We start from the raw sequence: 26367 nt of genomic DNA, 5'->3' as shown, positions 1-26367 counted from the left end.
GAACTAGAAATATTCCGTTTAGCCGCACCTCTCCTAAGACGTCTAGTAGGTACTAGTAGTAGGTACTAACTAGAATCCTTTGGGTTTAGCTGTACGTCTCGTAAGACGGCTAAAAACGAATATTTCCAGTTCTAGGTTTCGTGTTAGTTCTTGTTTTAGTTGTTGTGTAGCGCTGTACCATGAACTAGAATCATTCGAGTTGGGTTGGGTTGGATTGTTGTAGTTCTAGGTTTAATGTTAGTTCTAGTGACAGTGCAAGTGTAAAATTAGCCGTACGTCTCTAAAGACGGCTAAACCCAAACGATTCTAGTTCTAGGTATAGTGTTAGTTCTACATTGTAACAGTGCTAGTGTAAAACTAGAACTAACACTAGACCTAGAACTAGAAACATTCGGGTTTAGCCGTCTTATGCGACGCATGGCTAAACCAGAATGTTTCTAGTTCTAGGTCTAATGTTAGTTCTAGTGACAGTGCAAGTGTAAAACTATAACTAATACTATACCTAGAACTAGAATCATTTGAGTTTAGCCGTCTTTAGAGACGTGCGACTAAACCCAAAGGATTCTAGTTCTAGGTATAGTGTTAGTTCTAGATAGTAACAGTGCTAGTGTAAAACTAGAACTAACACTAGACCTAGAACTAGAAACATTCGGCTTTAGCCATCTTATGCGGCGCATGGCTAAACCCGAATGTTTCTAGTTCTAAGTCTAATGTTAGTTCTAGTAACAGTGCAAGTGTAAAACTAGAACTAACACTATACCTAGAACTAGAATCATTTGGGTTTAGCCGTCTTTAAAGACGTGCGGCTAAACCCAAAGGATTCTAGTTCTAGGTATAGTGTTAGTTCTAGATAGTAACAGTGCTGGTGTAAAACTAGAACTAACGCTAGACCTAGAACTAGACACATTCGGCTTTAGCCGTCTTATAAGACGCATGGCTAAACCAGAATATTTCTAGTTCTAGGTCTGATGTTAGTTCTAGTGACAGTACAACTGTAAAACTAGAACTAACACTATACCTAGAACTAGAATCATTTATGTTTAGCCGTTTTTACAGACGTGCGGCTAAACCCAAAGCATTCTAGTTCTAGGTATAGTGTTAGTTCTACATAGCAACAGTGTTACACAGTGTTAGCTATGTTGTATTTTATGTGGGACAGTACAAGTACATACTACTTTCGTAACGATGGTTACTGCATTCATATATTGCGAATTAAATGAAATTGCCGGTATAATTAAACATAAAATTATTGATATAATTATTTAAAGTAAAAATTTTAAAGCTTAAAAAAATCCAATTATATCAATTTTCTTTAAACAATAATCGATCATTTTATTGACACTCCCGTTTCGAAATTATCTCCAAAACGTCTAGGTCAAGTGTTTATCTAACAACTTAAAGATAGCTCGAGATGAGGTTTATCACTCTAACGAAACGTTTCTCCAATCACTTTGCAAAAATGACTTCTATAAAATTTATTACATTACTCATTGTGTTTCTTAATTTACAATTGGGGGTTTTTACCACAGAAGAAGCACCTAAAATTGAAATATCTAATGGATTATTACAAGGATTTTTTAGTAACAGTTATAATGGAAGGAAATTTATTGGGTTTGAAGGGATTCCGTTTGCTCGACCACCGATTGGAGAGTTACGATTTCAGGTATTTTTAAAAATAAACCTTAATTTTCGTCTAAAATAAACTTTAATCATTTTTAGCCACCGGAAGAACCTTATAATTGGACGGGTACTTGGATGGCTAATACAAAACATTCTTGTATTCAATTTTTAGAGAGTGTAGCTGGATTAGAAATGCCTTGTAAGAATTAATTCACTCAACCTCAAAGCTTTAATAACAATTCTTTTTGTAGCAAGTGAAGATTGCCTTTATTTAAACGTTTATGTCCCAAAAGAGACAATTTCTCCGGAAGATAATTTGGATGTTTTAATTTTTATCCATGGTGGCGGTTTTATGTTGGGACACCCTCATACTCTTTTCGGCCCAAAATATCTTATGGACACAGACACAATTACCGTTTCCATAAATTATCGTTTAGGTCCGTTAGGATTTTTAAGCACTCAAGATGAAATAGTACCAGGAAATAACGGATTAAAGGATCAAAACTTAGCTTTAAAGTGGGTTCAAAAAAATATAAAATTTTTTGGTGGAAATCCAGACTCGGTTACCATTTCCGGTTTATCTGCTGGTGGAGCGAGCGTACATTTCCACTTTTTATCTAGTTTATCTAAAGGATTATTTCATCGCGGGTACTCAGCCAGCGGAACGGCTTTAGATCCTTGGGTTATTCAAGAAGCTCCATTGGTTAAAGCTAAAAAATTAGCTAATTTGTTGGGGTGTAATAAAAAAGATTTGACTTCGAAAGAAATTTTGGATTGTTTTATGCAAAGATCAACACAATCACTTTTCGAAGCCACCCAAGAATTACTCGTTAAAGGAATGCCTTTTTCACCGTTTGGGCCTGTTATTGAACCAGATTTAAAAGGTGCTTTTTTGAAACGGAATCCTTTTACACAATTAGCCGATGGTGAGGTTCAAGATTTACCATGGTTGGTTGCTTTAGCTACTGAAGAAGGATTATTTCCAGCTGGATGTAAAAAAAAAGTATTTGTTTTTATTATTCATTGATTAATTTATTTTAGTTTATTACCACGATTTAGAAGAAATTGATAAAGATTGGGAAAATTTCGCACCACACATTTTTGATTATAACTACACAGTTCCAGAGAAAACGAAAAAATCAGACGTTTCCAAAAAAATTCGCTCCCATTACTTTGGAGATGGTCCAATTACTTTCGAAAAACTCGTTAAGGCTTGTAGCGATAGGCATTTTTATAGAGGAATGGAAAAATCAATAAAAGTACAACGTCGAATAACAAATTCACCCATTTACATGTTTATGTTTGCTTATCGAGGTGAACATTCATATTCCGAATTGTTCCACGTCCCGAATACTGATAAAGGAGTTTCTCATGGAGATGAAAGCTTGTATTATTTAAATACCAACCAATTCGGCAAGTTAAACGAGAACGACGAAAAAGTTAAAGACGTGATGTTAAAGATTTTGACATCATTCATGAAAACGAATAAGCCGATGTTGGATGATTTTGATTGGAAACCAATTTCGAAAGGAAAATTAGATTATTTTTATTTTAATGGATTCGAAAATTTCAAAATGGAAGTTGGTGACGATTTGGGTTCGAATGCGTTTTGGAAAAGCTTAGGGCTAAAAGAAAATGAAGATTATTCAAGAAATATAAAAGATGAATTGTAAAATTTTTATGTATGCAACCCATTTTACATAAATTTAATAAAATTAAAAAAATTGATTTACTTTTACTAAAAGTAATACAGAAAAAAAAATTAATATATTTATAAATTAAGATAATATTTAATTCATTAAATACTTATTTTTTTTATTAATTAATTAATATTTGAAGTTTAATAATCGTTGGTTATGCAGCACAATACACACTTCATCGAATTTTTACTTTCAATTAAAATCCATAAATATAGTTATTAAAAAATCGTAGTTCTACATAGTAACAGTGTTAGTGTAAAACTAAAACTAACACTAGACCTAGAACTAGAAAAATTCGGATCTGAAGACGCACGGCTAAACCCCAAACTTTCTAAGTCTAGTGTTAGTTATAGTTTTAATTGTTATACAGCGCTAGATTGTTGTATACTTTTCTTGAACTAAAAGTAGAACTAACACTAAACCTAGAACTAGAATCATTTGGGTTTAGCCGTCTTTAGAGACGTAGGGCTAAACCCAAATGTTTCAAGTTCTAGGTCTAATGTTAGTTCTAGTGACAGTGCAAGTATAAATCCAGAACTAACACTATACCTAGAACTAGAATCATTTGGGTTTAGCCGTCTTTAGAGATGTGGGGCTAAACCCAAATGATTCTAGTTCTAGGTATAGTGTTAGTTCTACATACTAACAATGCTAGTGTAAAACTAGAACTAACACTAGACCTAGAACTAGAATCATTCGAATTTAGCCGTCTTAAGAGACGTACGGCTAAACCCAAATGTTTCCAGTTCTAGGTCTAATCTTAGTTCTAGTGACAGTGCAAGTATAAATCCAGAACTAACACTATACCTAGAACTAGAATCATTTGGGTTTAGCCCCACGTCTCTAAAGACGGGTAAACCCAAATGATTCTAGTTCTAGGTATAGTGTTAGTTCTACATAATAACAGTGCTAGTGTAAAACCAGAACTAACACTAGATCTAGAACTAGAATCATTCGGGTTTAGCAGTCTTAAAAGACGTACGGGTACGGCGTACTTTTAATAAAAGTAATACGGAAAAAAAATATTAATATATTTTTAATTTAAAATAATATCTAATTGATTAAATACTTATTTTTTTTATTAATTAATTAATATTTGAAATTTAATAATCGTTAGTTATGCAACCCAATACACACTTCATCGAATTTTTACTTTCAATTAAAATCTATAAATAATTATTAAAAAATCGTTTAAAATGAGTTAAATTACTAAATTTACATAATATATTCTAAATATTAATTATAATGCATTAATAACTGTTGATTGTTTTCTAATTTTTTTATATTTGTATACTAACCAGATTGTTGTCTCGACAAGTTTTGAGAACCTGAATTGTGTAGCCTCGCAGTCTCATGTTAGATTTAAGAGTTTTCTTTATTCATTATAAGAGAATTAATTTATGTGTATGTAGTGATTAGAATTTTTCGTGGCAGGTAAGAATTTTTTATGGATACTTTACTTCTTATTTCCGTGACGTTTCGAAGTTTTAAGGTTATGTTTTGATTTGTCTCAGGGTTTATTATCGTTTTGAGACATTTTTTTTATAATCATCGTATTTCATCACCTTACAGCTTGTTTTTATGCGTCACGTGCTTGCAGACTTTGATTTAAGCATCTTGGGTTTATTTATTGAATATATAAATTATTTTTGTACTTAATTTAATTACTTCTTACAAAAAAAAGGGTTGTTTTTGTTTTTCTTTAATATTGAAATTAGTTGAATTAGTTTAAATTAAAATGTTAATTTAATTAAAAAAATTAATTTATTTTAATATTGAAATAATTAACCCCAAAAAAATCCGTTACAAAATTCAAATTTTATTTGGCAACATGGCAATTTTTGTATTGACCAATAGGAAATTGACATTTTTTAAAACAAATGAAGATCACATTTTATCGGTTATAAAAGCCCCCAACCTGTTTTTATAGCCACTTTTGCTTAGTTCTTCGTTGAAGAAGGGTGAAAAAATTTGACTCTCAGTTCTTTTTTTCTACATTTTGGTAAGATTTATTTAAATTATTTATTTAAAACGCCGTCGTTTTGAGGGTTTTGTTTGGGATACGATTTTCATGTTTAAGATTGAAAAAAATATGTTTTTTTATTAAAATTTATTGAAAAACATCAAAACGATTTATAAAATGAATCGCAAAAGAACGCCGTTTTGTTCTTTATGCGATTTTAAGGTGAATTTAATAATAAATTTTTGATTTTAAAACCTTCTGGAACGTTCTGGAACATTCTAGAACATTCTAGAAAAAAACATGGCGGCTTGTGATGCGTCAAGTTCATCCAACATAACCTCAAATTGATAAGTTATTTAAAGTTAGCTTTTTTATTTCAAGTTTTTAAATAGTAATTATCAATAATTCCATAATTAAAGTGTTAAATAACGTATACCTAAATTTTTCTTCTAAGTTTATGATGTAACTAACTTCAGACACAAGCAATAACAATTTAACCTCAATAACAGCTTTTATCATAATTAATAATTAGCAGTGTAAAAGCGACGATTTTTTTGAATCGATAGGAAATGACCTAAAAAAGATGTTAACAATAAAAACAAAGTGTAGAACATAATATATCGAAAAATCACTTTAAAGTTTCGATGTGACGTCACGTTTTCTGCCCTTAATCATGCATTTTCATATTAAATCGGTTAATACCTAACCCTTGTTTATTTCATAGGCTATGAAATAAACAATGTGTAGGTGTAAAAGTAAAGTAATTTTCACTAAACTTGTTGAGGTTACAATGTATAATTCCTCGACCTTGATGACCAATTGCAATTTTTACAGTATTTGGTATTCTCTTCGGTTTATTTCTGGTTAGATAAGTAGCATGCCTTCAAAAACATTTCCACCTCAATCAGTACTTTTTAATTCCAAATAATCGCATTGTATGCCACAATGTCCAAATAACTCATAAACAATGTAAATGACCATCTTCTAGTAATAGGAAAATGAATATAAATCAACTTCTCACTCGCTTGTTTTATTTACCGATACTTGTTTCGGCTTATAAAGCCATCATCACTCGAATCTATGATTAAAAAGAATTACAAATTTGTTATTTCGTTGAACAATTTTTTGTTTTTTATATAAAATACAAGTTGAAAAATTTGTTTTTCTTAGAACGTGAAATATCATATACTGCATACATGAACTCTCCTACATCAAAAATTGCACAATTTTTATTGAATATTTTTCAACAAATCGATGTCAAACTTGAATATAGTATCAAAATTCAAGGCAATTTATTGAAAAAAACTTTGATATCGATACAACAAATACAAAACTAATTTCTTTCGACGTTACCAACTTATATTGGAACGTTCCGATAAAATATACTTTGAACTTAATAGATATAATTTTTAGATACCATTTTAAAATTGCTAAAATTGTCTCCCAGCTTAATTTATTACTACAACATGTAGTCTCTCAAAATTATTGTTGTTTTAATGATGAATACTATGAGATAATCGAAGGACTACCAATGGGTATCCAGTATTCTATCTGATATTTTTCTAAATCATATCGAAGAACAATATGTATTGTTCACAAAAAAAATCCATCTAAACATCACATTGTCGAATAGATAAGATATGTGAGTTGTCTGGTTTCAATATCCCCTAAATCCATTTTTGGGCAAAAATGAGATATATACGCCATCTGTTAGAAAAAGTTGTTTTCTATAAAATACTCAATGATTTGAGTATGATTTGAGTTAAAAATTCAAATCAAATAGACAGCCTTTAGATATTAAAGAGAGCTACTTTCGATTTATTTTTAATACTTCCTTCAACATCGGCTTTGGATCTCCTAGCACCGATGTTTGCTCTAAGTGTCTTGAACTCCGGGAAAAAATTAAAAATGAAAAGGTTGCATCTATTAAAACAGTGCTAACTACAGAATACCGAATACATAAGCTCAGGGCCAAAGCATTTTTTGAACAGCTAAAAGAGAAACGGGACGGCCTTCTGACAATTTCTTTTGATGGTCAGAAAAACTTGGTATTGCCCAAAATACCAGATCAAAGTACCTATTATAGTAGACAACTGTACATTTACAACTTCACTACTGTAGTGGGGCACTCACATGCTCCGTTAACAAAAGATAATGTTAAAATTTTCACGTGGACTGAAGATGAACATGCCAAGGGCGCCAACGAAATCGCAAGCTGCGTCTTTTACACTTTAAACAATAGTAACTTAGAGGGAATAGATACACTTCGATTGGTCGCCGATGGATGCGGCGGCCAAAATAAAAATACCATTATGATATGTATGTTGTTCAAATGGCTAAGCAGTATAAGCAGTTCTATTAGAACAATCGAGCTGGTATTCCCAGTGGTTGGGCACTCCTACATTCCACCTGACAGGGTTTTTGCTACTATCGAAAAAGAAATAAGAAAGAAAGAAGAAATTGTAATGCCAGAAGAATACATAAATATTTTTCAAGAACATGCTACTGTTTTTAAACTTGGAAAAGATGTTCCCGATAGTGATTGGAAAGGTGCTGGTCAAAAAATCCTTAAGCCAGTGTCTCAGTGGCATTTTAAATTTAACCAATGTAAGAGATATATTATACGACGTGGCAAAAAAAACGCCATCACCATTCGAGGTGAGTTATCTTACCGTTCAGACACCGGAACATTCAAAGGAGTTTTTAGGAAAAACCAAACCGCCATGAATATCCAGCCAAAAGAAATTCCTACCGGAGTGAAACCAAAAGATCTGAAAATGAGAGATGTAAATAACTTGTTAAGCAAACATTATGGAAAGAACTGGAGAGCGGTAGAAAATTTGGCTTATTATAGAGATGTGTTGGGAAAATTTCAGAACAATAATATTCCTGGCGATTCTCGAGAAGACAGTGGGGACGAAGAGCCTAGTTTATGTGAATCAACCGAAAATATACCTGATGTTACAGTTTAAGAGTTTTTTAAGTACAGTTTTTAAATAACATATCTTTCAAAAAATAAAGTTTCCTGTTATTAGCTACAAAGAGATTTGATTCACTTTCAATTCATGCCTAATCCATTTTGTTCAGATTCAAATGAGCCTTAATCCACAGTTTGGTAGCAAACGCAACCAAACACCATTTTTAAATCCACTTTGTGATTTTTATATCTATTTCAAAAGACGTGGTTATAGAATTTTTGAAACTTCAGTAAGTCTTCTAATAACAAATAAATTATGTTTGAATTATTAACGCCAAAATCATGCCAAAATACTTTTTTGCCGTTTTCTCAAAATCGAAAAATTTGGACTTAAGGGTATTTGAAACCAAACAACTCATGTAGACAATCGAAATTAATAAAAACATTAATTTCCTCGATCTAAACCTCGACCATTCCTCTGGAAATATAAAATACAACAACTTTAGAAAACCTTCCATGATATCTACAATAATACCTTACTTAGACTATCCGCTATCAAATGAAGATCTCACCATTGAATTTAATTTTATACAACAATTGGCCTTAGATAACGGATAACCCCCGTATAAACTGATAGACAAGAATAAATAATTAAAGAATAAGAATTATATAAAACAAGAAAAAGAAACAATATACAAAGCTGTTCCATAAAATTCCATTACTCATTAAGTGACGGAAATCTTTGTTAAATATAACATAACGTTAGCCTTTAATAACAAAACCTCTATATTTAAAATCTTATCCAACCACCACCTAAAAACCAACAACAACATTTTACAACTAAGTGGCATTTACAAAGTCAATTGCACACAATGTCAATCTGCATATACAGGCTGTCCCGTATCTTCCGCATGAGAGCATTATACGGTTGTAGGATACATTATTCTGAAGCGATCTTTCTAATAAAATTTTTTCGAAATGTTTATAATAACCGCACGGGAACAGTTTAAAGTTATCCGCTATTGTCCAATAGCGGACGACTTTGATTCACCGAAAAAGTTTATTTCTCTTTCCGTGTCGAATCTATTGGTGAGCACACGTGGGAAACGAGTTATCATCGCCGTAGCGGACCCGCCGAGGGTGGCACCGATTACCTGAGTCTGATTTGCGATCTGCTGATAGGACGAAAACAGTTCGTTTAAAGTTCCCGTGCGGTTATTATAAACATTTCAAAAAAATCTTATTAGAAAGATCGCTTCAGAATAATGTATCCTACAACCGTATAATGTTCTGATGGACGCCAACTAGAGATGCGCTTAAAAGAACATAAGAAAAAAAAAACTCTAACATCTACAAGCACATTAACGAAACAAACCATGCTATGCATTTCGAAGGAGTAAAATTAATCCACAAATGCGAGAAAAGTTTTCGTGTGGACCTTCAGTAGATGATGGAAATATATCGGCACAATAATCAAAAAAATACTAAACTACTCAACGACCAACTCGTTAACATAAAAATTAATTTTATTTTAAATTTATAGAATTATGGGTTTCGATCCATACAAACGTGCCATCTCGTAACATTTCGTAACATCTGTAAAAACATTTTCCTATTAATTCAAATAATTTCGCAATATGAATTCCTACATTCTCAATCTCCTACAACTTCTAGTAGTTCTGCGGCAACTATATTCTCAAATGAGTTTGTCCAAGAGTTTTTTTAACTGTATTTCAAGACAATATTTAGTTTGTAATTTCTTTGGTTTGATTATATACGAAACTAAAGTTATCTCCTTTGTACATAAGGAATATGATGAACAAAGCTCGATTTTTTATTTCAAGTAATATTTTTTGGCAAACACTTTTTATTTTTACGAACAATCCCAAGGAATGTTAGGTTTGTTAATTCATATATCGATAAAAAACTGTCTGTCGTTACCACGTAAACGACCACAATCGGGTCATTTGCAAAAAAATATTGTTTTCGGGTCATTATTAACCCAGTCTTGGTCGTACAAGGGTTAATCATAATAGAAACAGAATCAGCTATATTTGTATACTGTTTTTATTACTTTCCATACTGTCTTCTATTTATTATCTGACTCATTAATTTCCCTGGTAATGTGAAATCTTTTGGTATCGTTTACTTTTCTTAGGTATTCTTCCTTGTATCATTTGTATACGTGTAATGATGGTTGATCTTTCTTAACCTGATTAATAACCTCTAGTGCTTCTTAAGTATGTTTCATTTGGTGTAATTCCTTTGACCACCATTTGATTGGCCCTTTAGCAACATTTTCCCACTTTCTTACTACATTTGGAAAATATTGTTCAAAAATTTTCAACAAGCGGTTGCGAAATTTGTTAAAATCGGATGGCAACCCTTCAAGGACAGATATCCAATCATTATGCCTTACTTTATTTTCAAATTTTAATATGTTTTCTATAGATATCAATCTTTTCCATTAGAGACTACTTTGATTGAAGATATTTTCCGAATCGATGCTCAATAATTGTCCTAAATGATTGGTCAAATGTACGTTAATTGTTCTAACATGCTGAGTATCGCCCTATGTGTTAGTTATTATGTTATTTATACATGATTTTGTGTTACAATAATAAAGTTCAACCTCAATAGGACTTACTGAAACGTCTTTATTTACCATCTACCTGCTGGTGTAGATGTGAATGTTAACTTTTTTTTCAACCCCTCAACCCACCCCCTGCTCCGAACCCAATCCTACATTATATTAGGAGGTGTTGTAATAGTTTAAATGTTCATTAATGTAACTAAAAATCTTATTTCGATACAAAATTCTTAAATATATCTGCAAAGAATGTAGATCTGCATGTTAACATTTTTTTACTGCTCTAAACCCAATCCCTTATTAGGCTAGACACATACAGTCTATTGACACACAGTCTATCTGGCGACAGGTAGTTAGGTAATCAGTCATTGTGCATCGAAAACCTAATAGGCCCCATACACTTGCAAACAAATTGCGCAAACTGACGTTGCACAACATGTTATTGTGCAAACAAGGTTACCCATACACTATACACAATTTTATACAAACTTCAGTTGCTTGTGCACGCATGGAAACATGCCGTCTGACGAAGCAACCTGCTTAGCTATAATAATTACTGTTACGTTGGAAGATGGTGTTAGAAAAAGAAAGCAGAGAGTATGTATGAAAGAGTGTTTAAAGGAAAGATCACTTTTTAGCCACGCAAATCTTCTCAAAGAACTTAAGTTGGGTTCACCATTAGACTATAAAAATATTTACGAATACATCCCACTACTTTTGGTGAATTATTGGTCATGGTAACACCACATATACAAAAACCAGTCGTTATTGCTCAATGTGTCGCACAAACCTCATACACAACACAATTGTTTGCGCATGAATAGCGCCGCCCAACTAATTTCAAACAATTTTGAATTCTGCAGCCAGTTGCGCAACGCATCAAGACTTGAAAACAACTGTGTACGGTATATCTTTGATCTCGAGAGATCTCAACATATAACTCCATACCGTAATTATTTACAGATATTAAGCTGTCAGAACCGTAGATCGTTTCGTATATTGACTATGTTATATACTGTTCTTCACAATCAAACATCAGGGTATCATTACTGTATATTTCAACGCTTGTCGTCGTATGGTTTACCCACTAGATCTCAGTTAGATTCTCTGCTTATGTTCCCGACCCATAGTACTGAGATTTAGCATAAATCGTTAACTGTGCAGGCCATAACCCTTTGGAATAGTCTGCCTACTGAGATTCGTAATATTCCTCACTTTATGACATTTAAAAACCATCTAAAACGTCATTTATTTCCTCTCCAAGTATCTTCCTGAGAACTTCTTCTTCTCCTTCTTCTTTTACTTCTCTTCTTCTTTTATTCTTGCAACTAATATTATGCACCGTTTTAGTGATCATAGATTTAACGTAGCAGTTTGCCATTTATTTATTCTTTTTTTTTATATATTCAATATACGGCTGACTGATTGGGTCCTTTCGAAGATATCGCTTACGCGATAAATCGACCCTTTTGCCTATATTTATACATTAAGTAGTTAAATGTATACATTTTTTTTAATTTGTATTTTTTTATTATGTCAATAAATTTATTATTATTATCATTATCAACCAACACCATACAGTACACAATTTTCGCAATACAGCGATTGTTGCGCAATTTGTTTGCCTGTGTATGGGGCCTATAACAAACAAGGGTATTTCACCCGAAAATATACATACATTGTAATCTCAACAAGTTTAATGAAAATTACTTTAATTTTAACTTTATCAAATTGATTTTGTGCGTGACTATATTGTTAACATCATTTTTAAGTCATTTCCTATCGGGATATATTGGGCCTTAATAACATTAACTAATTTAATAATTAAATAATTTTTAGATCGTTTTATTGAATTGACTTCAAACAATAAAAAAAATGTACGCAAACCGTCGAAACAGACAGTCCTTGCAGAACGAGCACACCGAGGATTTTCGCATTGGGATCGACATAATTTTCAGAGATTTCTGTGCAGATCCCGGAGTCACCGAGTTCACATTCAAACCGAATTTGAATAACGTCGAGCGGAAATACATCCACGAAAAGTGCCGCCGTTTGGGTTTGAAATCAAAATCGAAAGGAAAAGAGCCGAATCGAACCTTAACAATGTTTAAAAACGTAACTTCAAATCAAGGTACATTTGAATTTAAAATTGGTAACGACGCTAAGAGTAAATTGAAGCATTTCGTGATGAATAACTGTAACGGGCCCACTGCTACGTTTAACGACCTTCATCAGGTTGTTATTACGAATGGAAGCGAGGGTAATTTATGCTTTGGGGATCCCCCTTTTGTCAATGCCCCGAGTTCGTATGAATTTGCTGATTTTAGAAGTAATCTTCCCGTTTTTGAAATGAGAAATTTTATTTTGGAAACGATTGAAAGGAATTCCGTTACGATTATTTCCGGAGAAACCGGTTCGGGAAAAACCACTCAGATTCCTCAATACCTCTTGGAATACTCAAATTCACTTAATAAACCTTGTAGAATTATTTGCACGCAACCAAGGAGAATTTCCACCGTTGCTGTAGCTGAAAGGGTTTCAATTGAAAGAGGGGAACGAGTTGGCGAAACTTGTGGTTACCAAATAAAATTAGATTGTTGCTTAGGACCCACAACTTCACTAATTTATTGTACAACCGGTGTTTTATTGCGTACATTAATGAGCGGATTCGCCGTTTTGAAGAATGTATCTTACATAATAATCGACGAAATCCACGAAAGAGATAAATTTACCGATTTCGTTTTGATCAGTCTTCGAGAATGTATAAAACAATTCCCGAATTTGCGTTTAATATTAATGTCGGCTACGTTGGACGTGGAATTATTCGAGAATTACTTTGGAAACGTCGCTAAAGTTGAAGTCAAAGGAAGAACATATCCCATACAACATTACTTCCTCGAAAATATATTACTTGAATTAAATTATGAGTCTGAACAGATGAAATTGATTCAGAAAAAAAATAGCAAACAAAATAATGAAATAGCCGAAAGTAATAAAATTAATGAAGTTGTAGTAGTCGATCAAGATGTATTACGAGAAATGGATGAAGCTTTATTGCATTACATTTCAATTCCTAATGAAGAAAATTTCATTCAAGTCTTACATCTTATTTTATCCGAAGAAGTTTCTGTTAATCATCAGCACAGTGGTACAGGATACACGCTTTTGATGGCAGCGGCGGCTAATGGTCATATTGAATTTGTTGAAAAATTACTAAATTTAGGTAAAAAATTATTTTTATATTATTTATTCATACTCTCACTTCTGTGAGAAAGACTGTTTATTAATTATATCTACAAGAATAATAAAAAAATTTGGTTTAGGTGCTGATGTATCATTAAAATCACAAGAAAATTGCACAGCTATCGATATGGCTGAACAAAACTGCCATAACGGCGTTATAACCCTGATTCGAAATTTCGAATACATGAAGAGACAAGTTCACAATGACGTTTTAAGTCTGTACAATCAAACGATTCTTGAAGACATAATCGACCACGATTTAATCGTTGCGATCATCACACATATCCATCAAACTGAGATTAAAAACAATATGGGGGTTCTCGTATTCCTTCCGGGTTACGAAGATATCATGCTTCAACTTGAAGCTTTATCCGCATCTCCTGTTGGGAAGTTTCTCAAAATTTGCGTATTACACGGAAGCATGATGGTTAATGCGCAACACGACGTTTTCAAGCGATCACAACAACGCAAAGTGATTTTATCAACGAATGTTGCTGAAACGAGTATTACCATTGATGATATTGCCCATGTTATTGATACTGGGAAAGTTAAACAGAAATCGTACGATTCGGTGAGATAAATTTTGATTAAATAAGTTTTTTTAAATTTATTTTCTTTTGGGGTTTAAGTTGAATGGAACATCTACTTTGGAAACTACATGGATTAGTATTGCTTCTTTAAAACAAAGAGCCGGGAGAGCTGGAAGATGCGCTCCAGGAAAATGTTATCATATATTTTCTAGGACGCGTTATGAGTCGCTTTTAATAAATACCATACCGGAAATACTCACGGTACCTTTACATGTAAGCTTTTTTTATAATTTTTAATCAAACCGATTTTCCTTAATCTAATTTTTTTGATATTTTAAGGAACTTTGCCTCCAAACCAAACAACTCGCCCCACACGGGATGAAAATAGCCGATTTTCTTTCAAAAGCCCTCGAAGCCCCAAACACTCACGTTATAGTGAATGCGATAAACGATTTAGTTTCGCTTGGAGCTCTCGATTCTAACGAAAGCCTAACCGTTCTTGGTTCTCATTTACTTCGTCTCTGCATCGAACCCCATTTGGGTAAAATGCTAATCTATTCGGTAATTTTTAAATGCCTCGATCCCGTTTTAACCGTCGTTGCTACTTTGACCCATAAAGATCCTTTCGTTTTACCAACGAAAGGTTCCGAAAAAGTCGAAGCTGGGAAACGAAAGAAATCGTTAACTTGCGGGACGTTCAGCGACCATATGGCCCTGTTAATGGTTTACCAAAAATGGCAAGAAGCGAAATTAACTAAGACGGAAAGAAAGTTTTATCGCGAATATTACGTTAGTCCGAGTTGTTTGGATATGATTTCGGCGACGAGATGCCATTTGGTTAGCTTGTTAAGGCAGTCTGGTTTGGTGCCGGTTTCCAGTGGCATTAGGAATTTAGTGCAATTTAATAGAAGTTGGCCAATTGTTAAAGCAGCGCTATGTGCGGGGTTATATCCGAATGTTGCGTTTTCGCATCACAATAAAGTGGTTTCAAGGTAATACACTCACTTTCACATGAAATACACAACCCATTAAGAATTAGGCTACAATTTTGAAATTTCGGTAAAATAATGCTTTATTGTCAACTAAGAAACGATGAAAGTTTAGTTGAAAAAAACAAAAATTAACATTTTTCAAGAAAAAGCTAGTAGTGGGTTGCATCCCCACGCATGGCTATGCATGCATTAACTCTCCTACCCATGCTTTCTAATAAGGGGGGAAGTACATTTAGACGCGATAAAATAAGTTTGATACCCACTACTATTTAGTGATGCTTTGTTTTATAAAAATATGTATTGACATATGCTAAAACTTTTATAGGCGAACGGCAAATAGTGATCAGATAGAGGAACGTTATGGAGTGAGCGGTTCCGTTTCAAACATTCTAGTATTCGCTAGAGTGGTTAGAATTACTTGCGAATGCTTTTAAATTGTTCCCAACATCTTCTATGTGAACCAAAAAAAAGTTAAAAAAAAAATAAGCATTTAAAAAATACAGGTGTTTTAATATAATTTTAAAACTTTTTAAGAAAATATTGATATACAGTAAAACCTCTTAACCCAGATATGCCCATACAAATTTGGTGGTTGTTTATGAGTAGATGTTCTGAGAGGTTAGTGTTTAAGCTATACATAAACAAATTTGGAAAGCAAATTAAAAATTTATTTTGAAAAATACAAAATTCAAGCCGTACTATATAGTATAGTTCTGCTTATCTTGAGGTATGACGTAGTGGTCCCTGTGATCAAAACGAATATACATCTTCATTATGTGACATATGTCCTCTTGAAGTCGTTTGTTTTTTATTCTGCAATAGCAGTGTGGTGGCAATTCTTCTTCTAAATTTTAGCTGATCTAGTGTTCCATCACTTCTCCTATGTAGTTGCAAGGCGTTGTGGACTGACATGTCAATACAATGCGCTATAAGAGGAAAATACTGTTTTTTCTCTCTGACATACCGTATTTTCTCGAATGTAATCCGCACCTTTTTTACAAATTTTATGTGCTCTAAAATCAAATGCGGATTACAATCGGGTGCGGATTAGATTCGCAGTCGTATAGTTGCAATTTGGAAAATAGTAAAATAAAATCACATTATAACAATAACACTTTATTAAGGGTTTTAGAACGATATTTACATTTTTATGTATCATTTTCTTCCCATATTACGTCATCTTCGGATTATACAAAACTTCTTAAATGATGTTATAATATTGTTTTCAGGGATCGTTTTCCATGTCGCCTACACTCACTGAACAAGTTCAGAAGCTCCTTTAATTGCTCCCGGTTTTGTTAATTCTCGAGTTTGTTAATATACATATACATACACAGGTTGTAGTATGGATGTTATTCCACCAGGTATTATTATTGTGACAAGAAGTCTAAACCAAGGGCAATCATCTATGATTAATTAATATCCTTATTTAATAATCTTCCTGGTCTACGACTCCATACTTGTCTTAATCATTCCATCATCAGCTTTTCAATTATCCATCCTTTTTGTTGTGCCCTAACTAGGACCTCATTCGGGAAGTCTTTCAGATTTCAGAATGGTTTTTTTCTCAATAGTAGTAATGTCAGCAATTTTTCCCTATCACTTGTTACTGCTAGCATCAGTGTGATGCGCAATTTTTCGCAACCATTCGTTTATAAAGAAATTTCCCACACACCTCTTCTTTCCAGTGTGTAGTTGGGTGGCATATCCAGATATACTACCATTTTGTTGACATTTACAGTTTGAGACAAATTGAAATTTTCTTGAAAATCATTAGGAGCTTTTGGGAAAGTGTAGTTCTGCGCCTCAACGATAACACAATTCGGCGCATAAATCCCACAGTCCAACCTTAGCTAGTATTAAAAATTCTTAGTCCCTCTTTTCGTTTTCTTGAGAGAACTAGAAAACTGCCTCGTCAATTTCATGAAATCGTCTCTTCTTTGGCCCGGTAAATTTTTTGCACGATGCCTCACAATCTCCAATAGCTACCTGGTCTTTCCGCAACAGCTGCAACGTTACTCTCGTTATCAGCAAAAATTGTACCAGCTTTTCGATTTCCTTAACACTAACTTAATAACATCTCTTTAAACTTTGCTGTATAGAAGAACCTTTTAGATTTTTGCTACTTTTTTTTTATAATTACCCTATTATATGTATAATTATTAATTAAGCACACACCACGTTCGAGCTACTACGAGGGCAGTATATGAACGGAATTCGTGCTAGGCATTACTATTTATTTTTAAAATTATATTTATTTTCCAATTTTTTCTGGCTTGGTAAATTTAAAGTCTAGTCTAATAAAAACTCGTCGTAAGCAAGGTTTCTTTAGGTGCATCAGCGTCAGTCAACGGAAAAAATATATATTTATGGTTAACAACAAGCATCGCATTGTTTTGGTGTTGTCGAATTGCTCAAAGAAAGATGCGGATTACATTCGCAAACTAAATTTTTTTACCACTATGCATTTTTAAAATCGGGGTGCGGATTAGATTCGAGTGCGGATAAGATTCGAGAAAATACGGTATATACGATAAAGGCTCAAATTTTGATCATATCTGTCGACACCTCCCATTTTGGCGTTGTATAAATTGACTAAATGTTACCCGAATAATTTTCTTTTCTTTTCGAGAAAATCTTTTCGCAGAATGAATTGGATTCACCCCTGCTGAATTTGAACATAAAGTGACAATACTATTGTCATGCCATTTTACAACAATTATATTTTGGCCATTAACTTTTTTATAATCGTAGCATCCTCTTGGCTCTTTCTTCATTTTTTTAGAATCCATCAGAGGATTAGCTGGTATACTGTTTTCACGAATGGTGCCTGTGCCTCTCAACTTTTTATTGGATAGAAGCTCCAATAGCGGCAAGGTGGAAAAGAAGTTGTCAAAAAAAAGTGTATTGGTTCATTAGGCCATTTTTTCTTCAAAACGTCGGCATATTCTAAAACAACAGCAGGCCCAGCACCGTACGCACTATACTTATAACTGTATAAACTGTTTACAGCCATGACGACCAAAGTATGGTACCATGGCTTCATCAATGCAATGCATATACTATTTTCTAAAAAATTTTTATTCAGATACTCTTACTTCTATTTTAGTAGTATCTGCAAGATGAAAATCGGACATAATACATTCAAAATTATTTCGACTTATTGCTTTAGACACCAACACATTTTGACTGTCTCTTTCATACTCCCAGTACATTCTCCTTCTTGGTACTTGCATGTATCCACTGAGTAATAGTACACCTATGAATGCTTTTATTTCTGTTTTCTCTATTCTTAGGTGGTGATTCTTCTGATTTGTATAACAATTACTTTCGATTACTATTAGATCCAGTATTTCATCATCAAAGAAAAGTGAAAATAACTCCAAAGGACATACATCGTTATCATTTTCATCTACTTGGCCATTAAAAATTATATTATTAGGCTCCAAGTCGTTATCCGTCCATTTATAACTTTTCCTTTTTTTCGTATTTTTTTCTACCCTTGCTTTCTTTACCCTCAAGGCTGAAAGAGGAATTTCGTCGTCTGAAGAAAAATCGTCATCATTCTTTTGATTTTGATTCTGGCAGTCAATATTTCGGAAATTTATTTCAGCTGGAGCTTGAAGTTGTGGTCCAGGTAAATTATTTAGGTTTGTGGCATTATCCTCTCCAGAATTTTCATCGGTTTGATCTCCGCAAGCATTCTCTGGTGGAAAATGGTCAAAGAATCGACATTTTCTGCCAGTTCGTTGTCATCTTCTAACATTACCAAAGCCTCGTTTAACAAAAAACCTCTAGAATAATAGAAAAAATAAGAGGTATCCGAATGCCCACCGTCCTACATATGGTACACATAAAACAATCGGGTTGAAACAATACTCTAATAAATTTTAAAACATGTATTTGCGTGTACTATATGTAGTACGGTGGGCATATCTGGGTTAATAGCGCTCACAAAAATTTATTGGAAAAATGGCCGTTAAAGAGAGGTGGTCGTTATTGAGAGGTAATAGATAAGTGAATAAATCGTGTTGATCATTTCATTTAATGCAAAATTATAAGTATAATGAAATTACATTTTCTTGAAATGTTGTTCAATACAGGTTTGTTTTAAGTTTTAAATTTTCGTTTGTAACACCTGAGATTCACATTTTGCTAAAATGTTAATAACTTTCACAGCTAGTTCACGTTTGTTGTTACAAAATAAAAAACTGTGTACATCCCTTAGTTTTGCACATACTTCAGTCATGTTCTTAATATTTGACGTACAACTTTCAGATACTTCAACATCATTTTCACTGTTTGAATCATTGCCTTTATCGTCACTTAGTTCGTTGATTATTTCTTGGATGTCTATATTGGGATTTTCAGTTAATACATTAGAATCAATAGACGCATAATTTTCCAGGTTTATGTTTGGCATATTTTTTAAACCTGAAAAAAGCTGGGCCAGTGGAATTTCATCCTTTTCCTCAAAATCGCCTTCTTGTTCAAGATTCTTGCAGAATCCGGCTTTTGCAAAGCATTTTGAAATGGTTGTTGGAGAAACCTTTTTCCAAGCTGCTATTATCCAAATTAAGGCACCGGTCAAATTGATACTTTTTTCGGCATCTTCGAAACAACTTTCGTCATTTGTAAATGTTAAAAGCCTTTTAATTAAGGATTTTCTGTAAGCTAACTTAAAGCTATTGATGATCCCTTGATCTAATGGCTGGCAATGTGAGGTAGTGTTTGGAGGAAGAAACACTATTTTTACATGTTCTAATGTAAGTTTGGGATGGGACGTGGCGTTATCCAGAAATAAAAGTACTATTTTGCTTTCTCATTTTTTCATCAAATTGTTTTAGCCACGAAGTCATAATCTCTGTTGTCATCCAGGCCTTTTTATTACACTCCCATTTTAAAGGAAGTTTGTTGATGTGCGATCCTTTAAAGCAACGAGGGTTTTTATTTTTCCCGATGATTAACGGATCCTCCTTGTCTCCTTCCATGTTTGCGCAAAATAAAATTGTCAATCTTTGTTTGGGGTTTTTTTACCCGTACATTTATCGCCTTTGAGAGAAAACGTTTTGTTCGGCATTGCAAGATAAAACAGTCCAGTTTCGTCAGCATTGTACACATCTTTTGATAAGTAGTTCTTCAATATCAATTTTAACTTTGTTTTCCATGCTTCAACACTGATCAGGTCGACATCAGCTGATTCCCCGCAAACGGTTTTAAAGCTTATTTCATGTCTTCGACAAAATTTTTCAAGCCATTCATTTGAAGCTTTAAAACTCAAAAGTTTCAAATTTTGGGCTGCTTCCACTGCTTTTTCTTTTAATAAAGGTCCAAATATGGTGATGTTTCTATTTCTCGCTTTACAGAATCCTTCGGTTTTACGAAATTTTCTCTTTTGCTCTAGATTGGAATTTTCTTCAAACAACTTTTGTGGGATTTATTTTTTAAAATGTCGTTTCAATTGGCCGCTTCTAGAGGTGACCGTTTTTTAAAGGTGGTCGAAAATAGAGGGTTTACTGTATAAATTAATAAAAAAGTAGTTTTTTAAAATAACTTATGTATACTTAGAGGTTCAAATAGAAGGCGATATTACTATTTATATGTGTACAAAATTTCATGAAACTCAGTCAAGTAGTTTATTATTTATCGTGCTTATAAAGTGTAAATATATTGATTTGAGAAAAAACTCGTTAAAGTTTCAAGTCGTAAAAACAAATTTTTTTCAATTACAAATAACTTGTTGACTAGTCTGCAATACCCGGACCATATAACAGACCTTCAGCTTCTTCATAAAATTTACTTTCGATCGCCAACTTGTCTTTTTGTGCTTTTCGAGCTTCTTTAAACAGAGATTCGTTACGTCGTTCCTGCCGAGTAATTCGATATTCGTCCCTTTGTTCAGAGTATATTTTGGCTTCCCTCCCAATAATTATATTTAATTTACTCATTATTTCCAAAATGCTACTGTGTCCTTCATTAAATAAACTAGCCGCAATATGTGTACTAATTTCCACTATTTTTAAGCTTTTTAATCGCCAAATAGTGGAGTTGAAACTTTCATTGGCATTTTGAGTGTGGCCCCCCAAACATCTTATTAATAAATTTTCTCGGGATAAATCTTCATAAATTGAATATATGTGTTTCTGAGTATCTGGATGCAATGGCGTTGGATGCTTCATCAAGGAATCCGACCCATTTGATTTAGCTTTTTCCACTCGCACTAACTCTCGGATCCTGACGGACAATATTGGTGATTTGGATGTTCATTTGTAACTTCATAGAATCAAGAGGTTAAACAAGATATTGCTATAAAAATAATCGATTTTTTTGATCACGTGATCATGCGTGAGTTACTTTAATCACGCGTGAGTCACGTGGTTCATATGTATGGTAGTAGGGAAAATACGCTATTTTAACGGAAGTAGTTAGAATTTCGCTTTAAAATTTTGCTATCACATTCTTAAGATGTTCAGATAACTTTTTATGGAAAAAAAATATCCATAAAAAGAATTACCCCTCTTAAGTGATCGATGTTCTCCTGGGGTATCTCGTTCCATGCAACCTCTAGATGGTGTCGAAGGTCATCCAGATTCTCAGGAGGCCTGGGTACTTGTCTTAGTCGCCAACCCATCATATCCCAGACATGTTTAATTGGCGACAAGTCCGATGACCGTACAGGCCAGGGCAAAATCTGCAATCCAACCTGCTCCAGGAACCTTCTTGTAACCACAGCAGTATGGGGTCTTGCATTATCCTGTTGTGTGGCATTCTGCAACGTCTTCATGAAACCGGTGTTGGTACCTAACACCGGTTCCAGAACGTTATCGATGTAACGACATGTAAAGGTCTTTGCCCACTACACCCTTCCATACTAGGACCATAACAGGAACGTGTCAAGCACGTAAGAAAACGTTCCGAACACTACTATGCCCACTGCAATGGACCAACAGCGTTCTATTCTCGTATGAAAGGCGTATTATGCCCGTGTATGCAAACTGTAGATGCCCCGTTCGGATCTCGTTTAGTTACAGTATAAAGTAAATCAGTAGTCTCTAGTAAGTTTTTGCTGTTGCGCCTACCTGCGGATAGTATCAAAAAAGCGACGGTATGGCTATTAGAAAGTTATCTATCAGACGATTGGCAATGATTGGCCATTATTTTGGACGAGGAAGAAGAAGTAACGCAAAAACAGCGACGATGGTACTGGATTCACGATGCTCTAAAAGAATGAAAAGCTGAGTGAGAATACTGCACATTATTTAGACACTTAATTGGTGATGAAGAAAAATTTTTTCAGTACTTTCGAATGTCATCATTTCAAATTTCCCTCCAGGCTCTCTCTTTCCTTTGAGTATCCATATCAATTTTGGATGTTGAAGGTTATATAAAAATTCGTATTTACGAACACATTTCATTAGTTTTTCGTCCTCCATATTTAACAACTTGCTGAACCTGCTGCAGTGTTCAAGCGCGAAAGGAATAGTAAAACAGATGTTTGCGTAACCACGCGGTTGGGCAGCCTATGCACATCGGTGCGTGCCATGCACGGAACGTTTCGGCACCTGCAAAATATTCCTCCCTGGGAATTGCTGCCGGGTCGGGCATGGCACGGTACGGCGTTAGTCGGTGCCGGAACGGTCCAGTGGACATTGTCTCATGATAATTCATACAAAGAATATTTTTTTGCATGTGTCGATACGGTTACGCTCATAGTATGATACGGTGTAGTGGGCAAACACCCTCTTCCAGCACATATCAGCCCTCAAACTATAACCCCAGGTGTTAAGGCTGTGTGTCGGACACACAGCCCTGTTAAGGCTGTGTGTCATTTGGACGAACTCCAAATGACGTCTTTCCCCGCGATGTCGCACCCTTCTACGACTATCATTCATCCATAAACAAAACCTTGATTCATCACTGAAGATGATGTCATTCTATTGATGAACCCACCCTTGTCGTTCTTGACACCATGCAAGTCTGGCTGCTTTATGTGGAGGTGTTAATGGAAGCCGAAGATAAGGACGGTATGAATGAAGCCCAAAGGAAGAAACTCTTCTGTAAACAGTTGAAATCGACAAGTGTCCGTTCAAAGCTCTCGTCCAATCCACAGCAATTGACCTTGTTGCTTGAAATCGATCCCTGGTAGCCATCCGCCTAAGGACTCGGTCTTCACGTGCGTTGCTTCTTCGGAAGGGTCTTCCAGCAGGACAGCGCATCTGAATACCTTCTTCTGACCATAAAGTCCATATCCAAGCAACTGTAGTGTGGTCTCGATTCAGCCTTCTCCCAATCTCTCGAAATGCGAGACCCACCTCTCTCATATCAAAATTTCGACGACCGACGTCGCATTGGGGGCATTGCAAGGCGTCTACTTGACAGTTTGACAATCAAATTAACTTACAGTGCTAGGAAGAAAATATTGAAAGTTGAGTTCTTTCGGCGGAAACTTTCATCGTTTCTTAGTTGATAATAAAGCATTATTTTACCGAAGTTTCAAAGTTGTAGTTCAAATTTTAGACATTTCATATGAAAGTGAGCCTATTAAATAATAAATTAAATAATTTAATAAATTATTATTTGATAGAAATGAAAAGAGGGTTTTAATGCATTCGACTTCGTGTCTTCGAGGAACCATGGAATACTCATCAGGATTGTGGTTTGTTTTTGATGAAATGTCAAAACTTGGGAATTTGTGCAATTTAAAAGGAGTTACTGCTGTTACTCCATTAACTGTAAGCTAATTATTGGTATTAGACACCCAAATAGAACTAAAACAACTTTTTCTATTTAAAAATTAGATTGTTTTAACCGCTGGTTCAACTTTGCGATTTGATCCGGAATCGTCAATAATGGAAATCGATGATTCTTTAAACGTGAACTTGGGTGGCGATGTAGTGTGGAAATTTCGACTTGCTTTAAACGACATGATTCAACGTCACGTCACGCAACCATCTGCTAAAACTACAAAATTCGAAATGGATCTTCTCGGACTTTTTAATTATGTTCTTGTAGGCGAAGAGTCTTATTTTAATCTTGTTCAACCGTTTGAATTTGGAAAAAGGCCACGACTCCCACCAGGAAGCAATGGATATCTGCATTTTAACACAAACGGCGAATCATCGAACGACTTCGATCCAAATATGGAACCTAATTTCGGTGATAATGTTGAAAGGAATCAGCAGGTTCTTAAAAGAAATTTTAATGGAATTCCAAATGATGCTGATGATAATCACGATCATCAAAGTGGTAGTTCGAAACAATACCAACCTTGTTTGAAAACTGGTTCTTCTAAACGACAAGGTTGCGGACCACATTCAAAACAGCCTGAATTGAGTCATACCAGCGGGAATGGAGCAAACGTTCCAAGCACATCTCAAGATGGTGTTTTTAGCGATCATCGCCGTTTTGGTATTCCAACGAATGTGTTGATTGATATGACAGCGACTGGTCCTATATCGTTTGGTCCGTCGTCAATATTTTATGTTATCCGTCCATTGGAATTGAGCAATATCATGATCAGTTTATCGCAAGGAACTTGGAATTTCGCCCCGCAAACTGAGCGGAAGGTTTTTAGGAGCTTCTTGGTATATATAATTAAATTTGATTTCATTTATTAATTAATTGTACTTTTTTTTTGTAACCTAGGAAAATCAAAAGACTTTTCTTCTATACAACGTTCGGGGAACTTCGGAATTTCAAGCTTTAGCCCAATTAATGTCTACCAATGACGGTCAATATAACACACCTGCCAAAATTAATTGGTTAACTACACAAGGAGTTACATACGATCAAATCAGGTGAGTTTCCTATTAAATATATTGATAATTTGTTATTGTTTGAATAATTTTAGGGGATTTTTTCCAAATGGGATCAATTATTTCGTGGATGGGTATCAAATTAGTAGGGAGATTGGCATAAAAATAGCCACGTTGATGATGGAACGTAACGATCAACCTAACGTTTTCGCACGTCCAATTTTGGGTAGGGGTCTTGATTTTTAAGAATAATTTTTAAAGCAAATCTTTTTATTACCTCATCTTATCCGAACAATATTCTTTTTTCCAAACACTTCTTTTAGAATTTTCTCATTTTGATCGCATTTCTTTTAAAATTATTTATCTACGATGTTCGTACAGTTCCTTTAACAAAAAACATTTTAATAAATTATCCTTTTCTATGTTAGCTTAATAATTGTTACGGTTTACTTATTTTTAACTTTATTTTTTTGCATTTTTTTTGTGCATGTAGTTTATGTCGTATTGTAAATGTGTTTATTAATGTGTTAAATCCTGATCACTCCACATCATCTCCGCACCATTATCCACATCCGATTATGAAATAAGAAGATTAATTTATTTATTAAGAAGTAACAGATAAGTTAGAATTAATTTAGTATTAACGTTAATTAATGTTATTACTTTCTTGTAAGTATTAAGTTTTCTTAAAACTCCAGTTGCTTAACTAATATGTTTTCTTTTTTGGGTGATTTTTTCAGAGTTTCCTGAAAGAAGGAGTGGAGGTTATAAGAAACCACGTTGGAGAGGTGGATGGAGAGGAAGGAGAAATAATCATCAGTGGTAATTTTTGTTATTTGTTGAATTAACTATTAAAAAATGACTTTTATGTTTTATTAGTGTTTATTTATTGATTAAAAAATACTTTCTGATAAAAACTAATTTCTTACTTACAAAATTTATCACATTTAATAAAATTTCCTTTATAAGTGTTTACAGGTACACAAGATATCGAATATTACAGTAATTAATCTCCTCAATCACCTTTTAGTGTTTGAAAACTTTGAAACATACTTGA

General features: G+C 33.9%; 2 protein-coding genes across 3 annotated transcripts; both read left to right on the top strand.

Moving 5' to 3' along the window:
* Positions 1–1342: 1342 nt before the first annotated feature.
* Positions 1343–3348, top strand: LOC111417512 (venom carboxylesterase-6-like). The gene is made up of 4 exons (XM_023049814.2): positions 1343–1663; positions 1720–1819; positions 1872–2612; positions 2662–3348. Exons 1-4 carry the CDS (start codon positions 1412–1414, stop codon positions 3291–3293), a joined length of 1725 nt encoding a protein of 574 aa, XP_022905582.2. The 5' UTR covers positions 1343–1411; the 3' UTR covers positions 3294–3348.
* A 1281-nt stretch (positions 3349–4629) lies between these two features.
* Positions 4630–26185, top strand: LOC111417516 (3'-5' RNA helicase YTHDC2-like). Of its 2 annotated transcripts, none has more exons than XM_071195421.1 (10): positions 4630–4754; positions 12630–14013; positions 14114–14604; positions 14663–14836; positions 14903–15555; positions 24140–24287; positions 24354–25139; positions 25201–25352; positions 25406–25536; positions 26051–26185. In XM_071195421.1, exons 2-10 carry the CDS (start codon positions 12666–12668, stop codon positions 26134–26136), a joined length of 3969 nt encoding a protein of 1322 aa, XP_071051522.1. In that variant the 5' UTR covers positions 4630–4754; positions 12630–12665; the 3' UTR covers positions 26137–26185. The 2 variants fall into 2 exon arrangements, with proteins under 2 accessions (XP_071051522.1, XP_071051523.1); XM_071195422.1 differs by lacking the exon at positions 4630–4754 and adding an exon at positions 5150–5322.
* The last annotated feature ends 182 nt before the right edge of the window (positions 26186–26367 follow it).

This window comes from Onthophagus taurus, chromosome 3, assembly GCF_036711975.1.
Source record: "Onthophagus taurus isolate NC chromosome 3, IU_Otau_3.0, whole genome shotgun sequence".
NCBI classification, from domain to species: Eukaryota; Metazoa; Arthropoda; class Insecta; order Coleoptera; family Scarabaeidae; genus Onthophagus; species Onthophagus taurus.
Note: the sequence above shows the minus strand (reverse complement) of the source record. Positions and strands in the feature narration are given on the sequence as shown.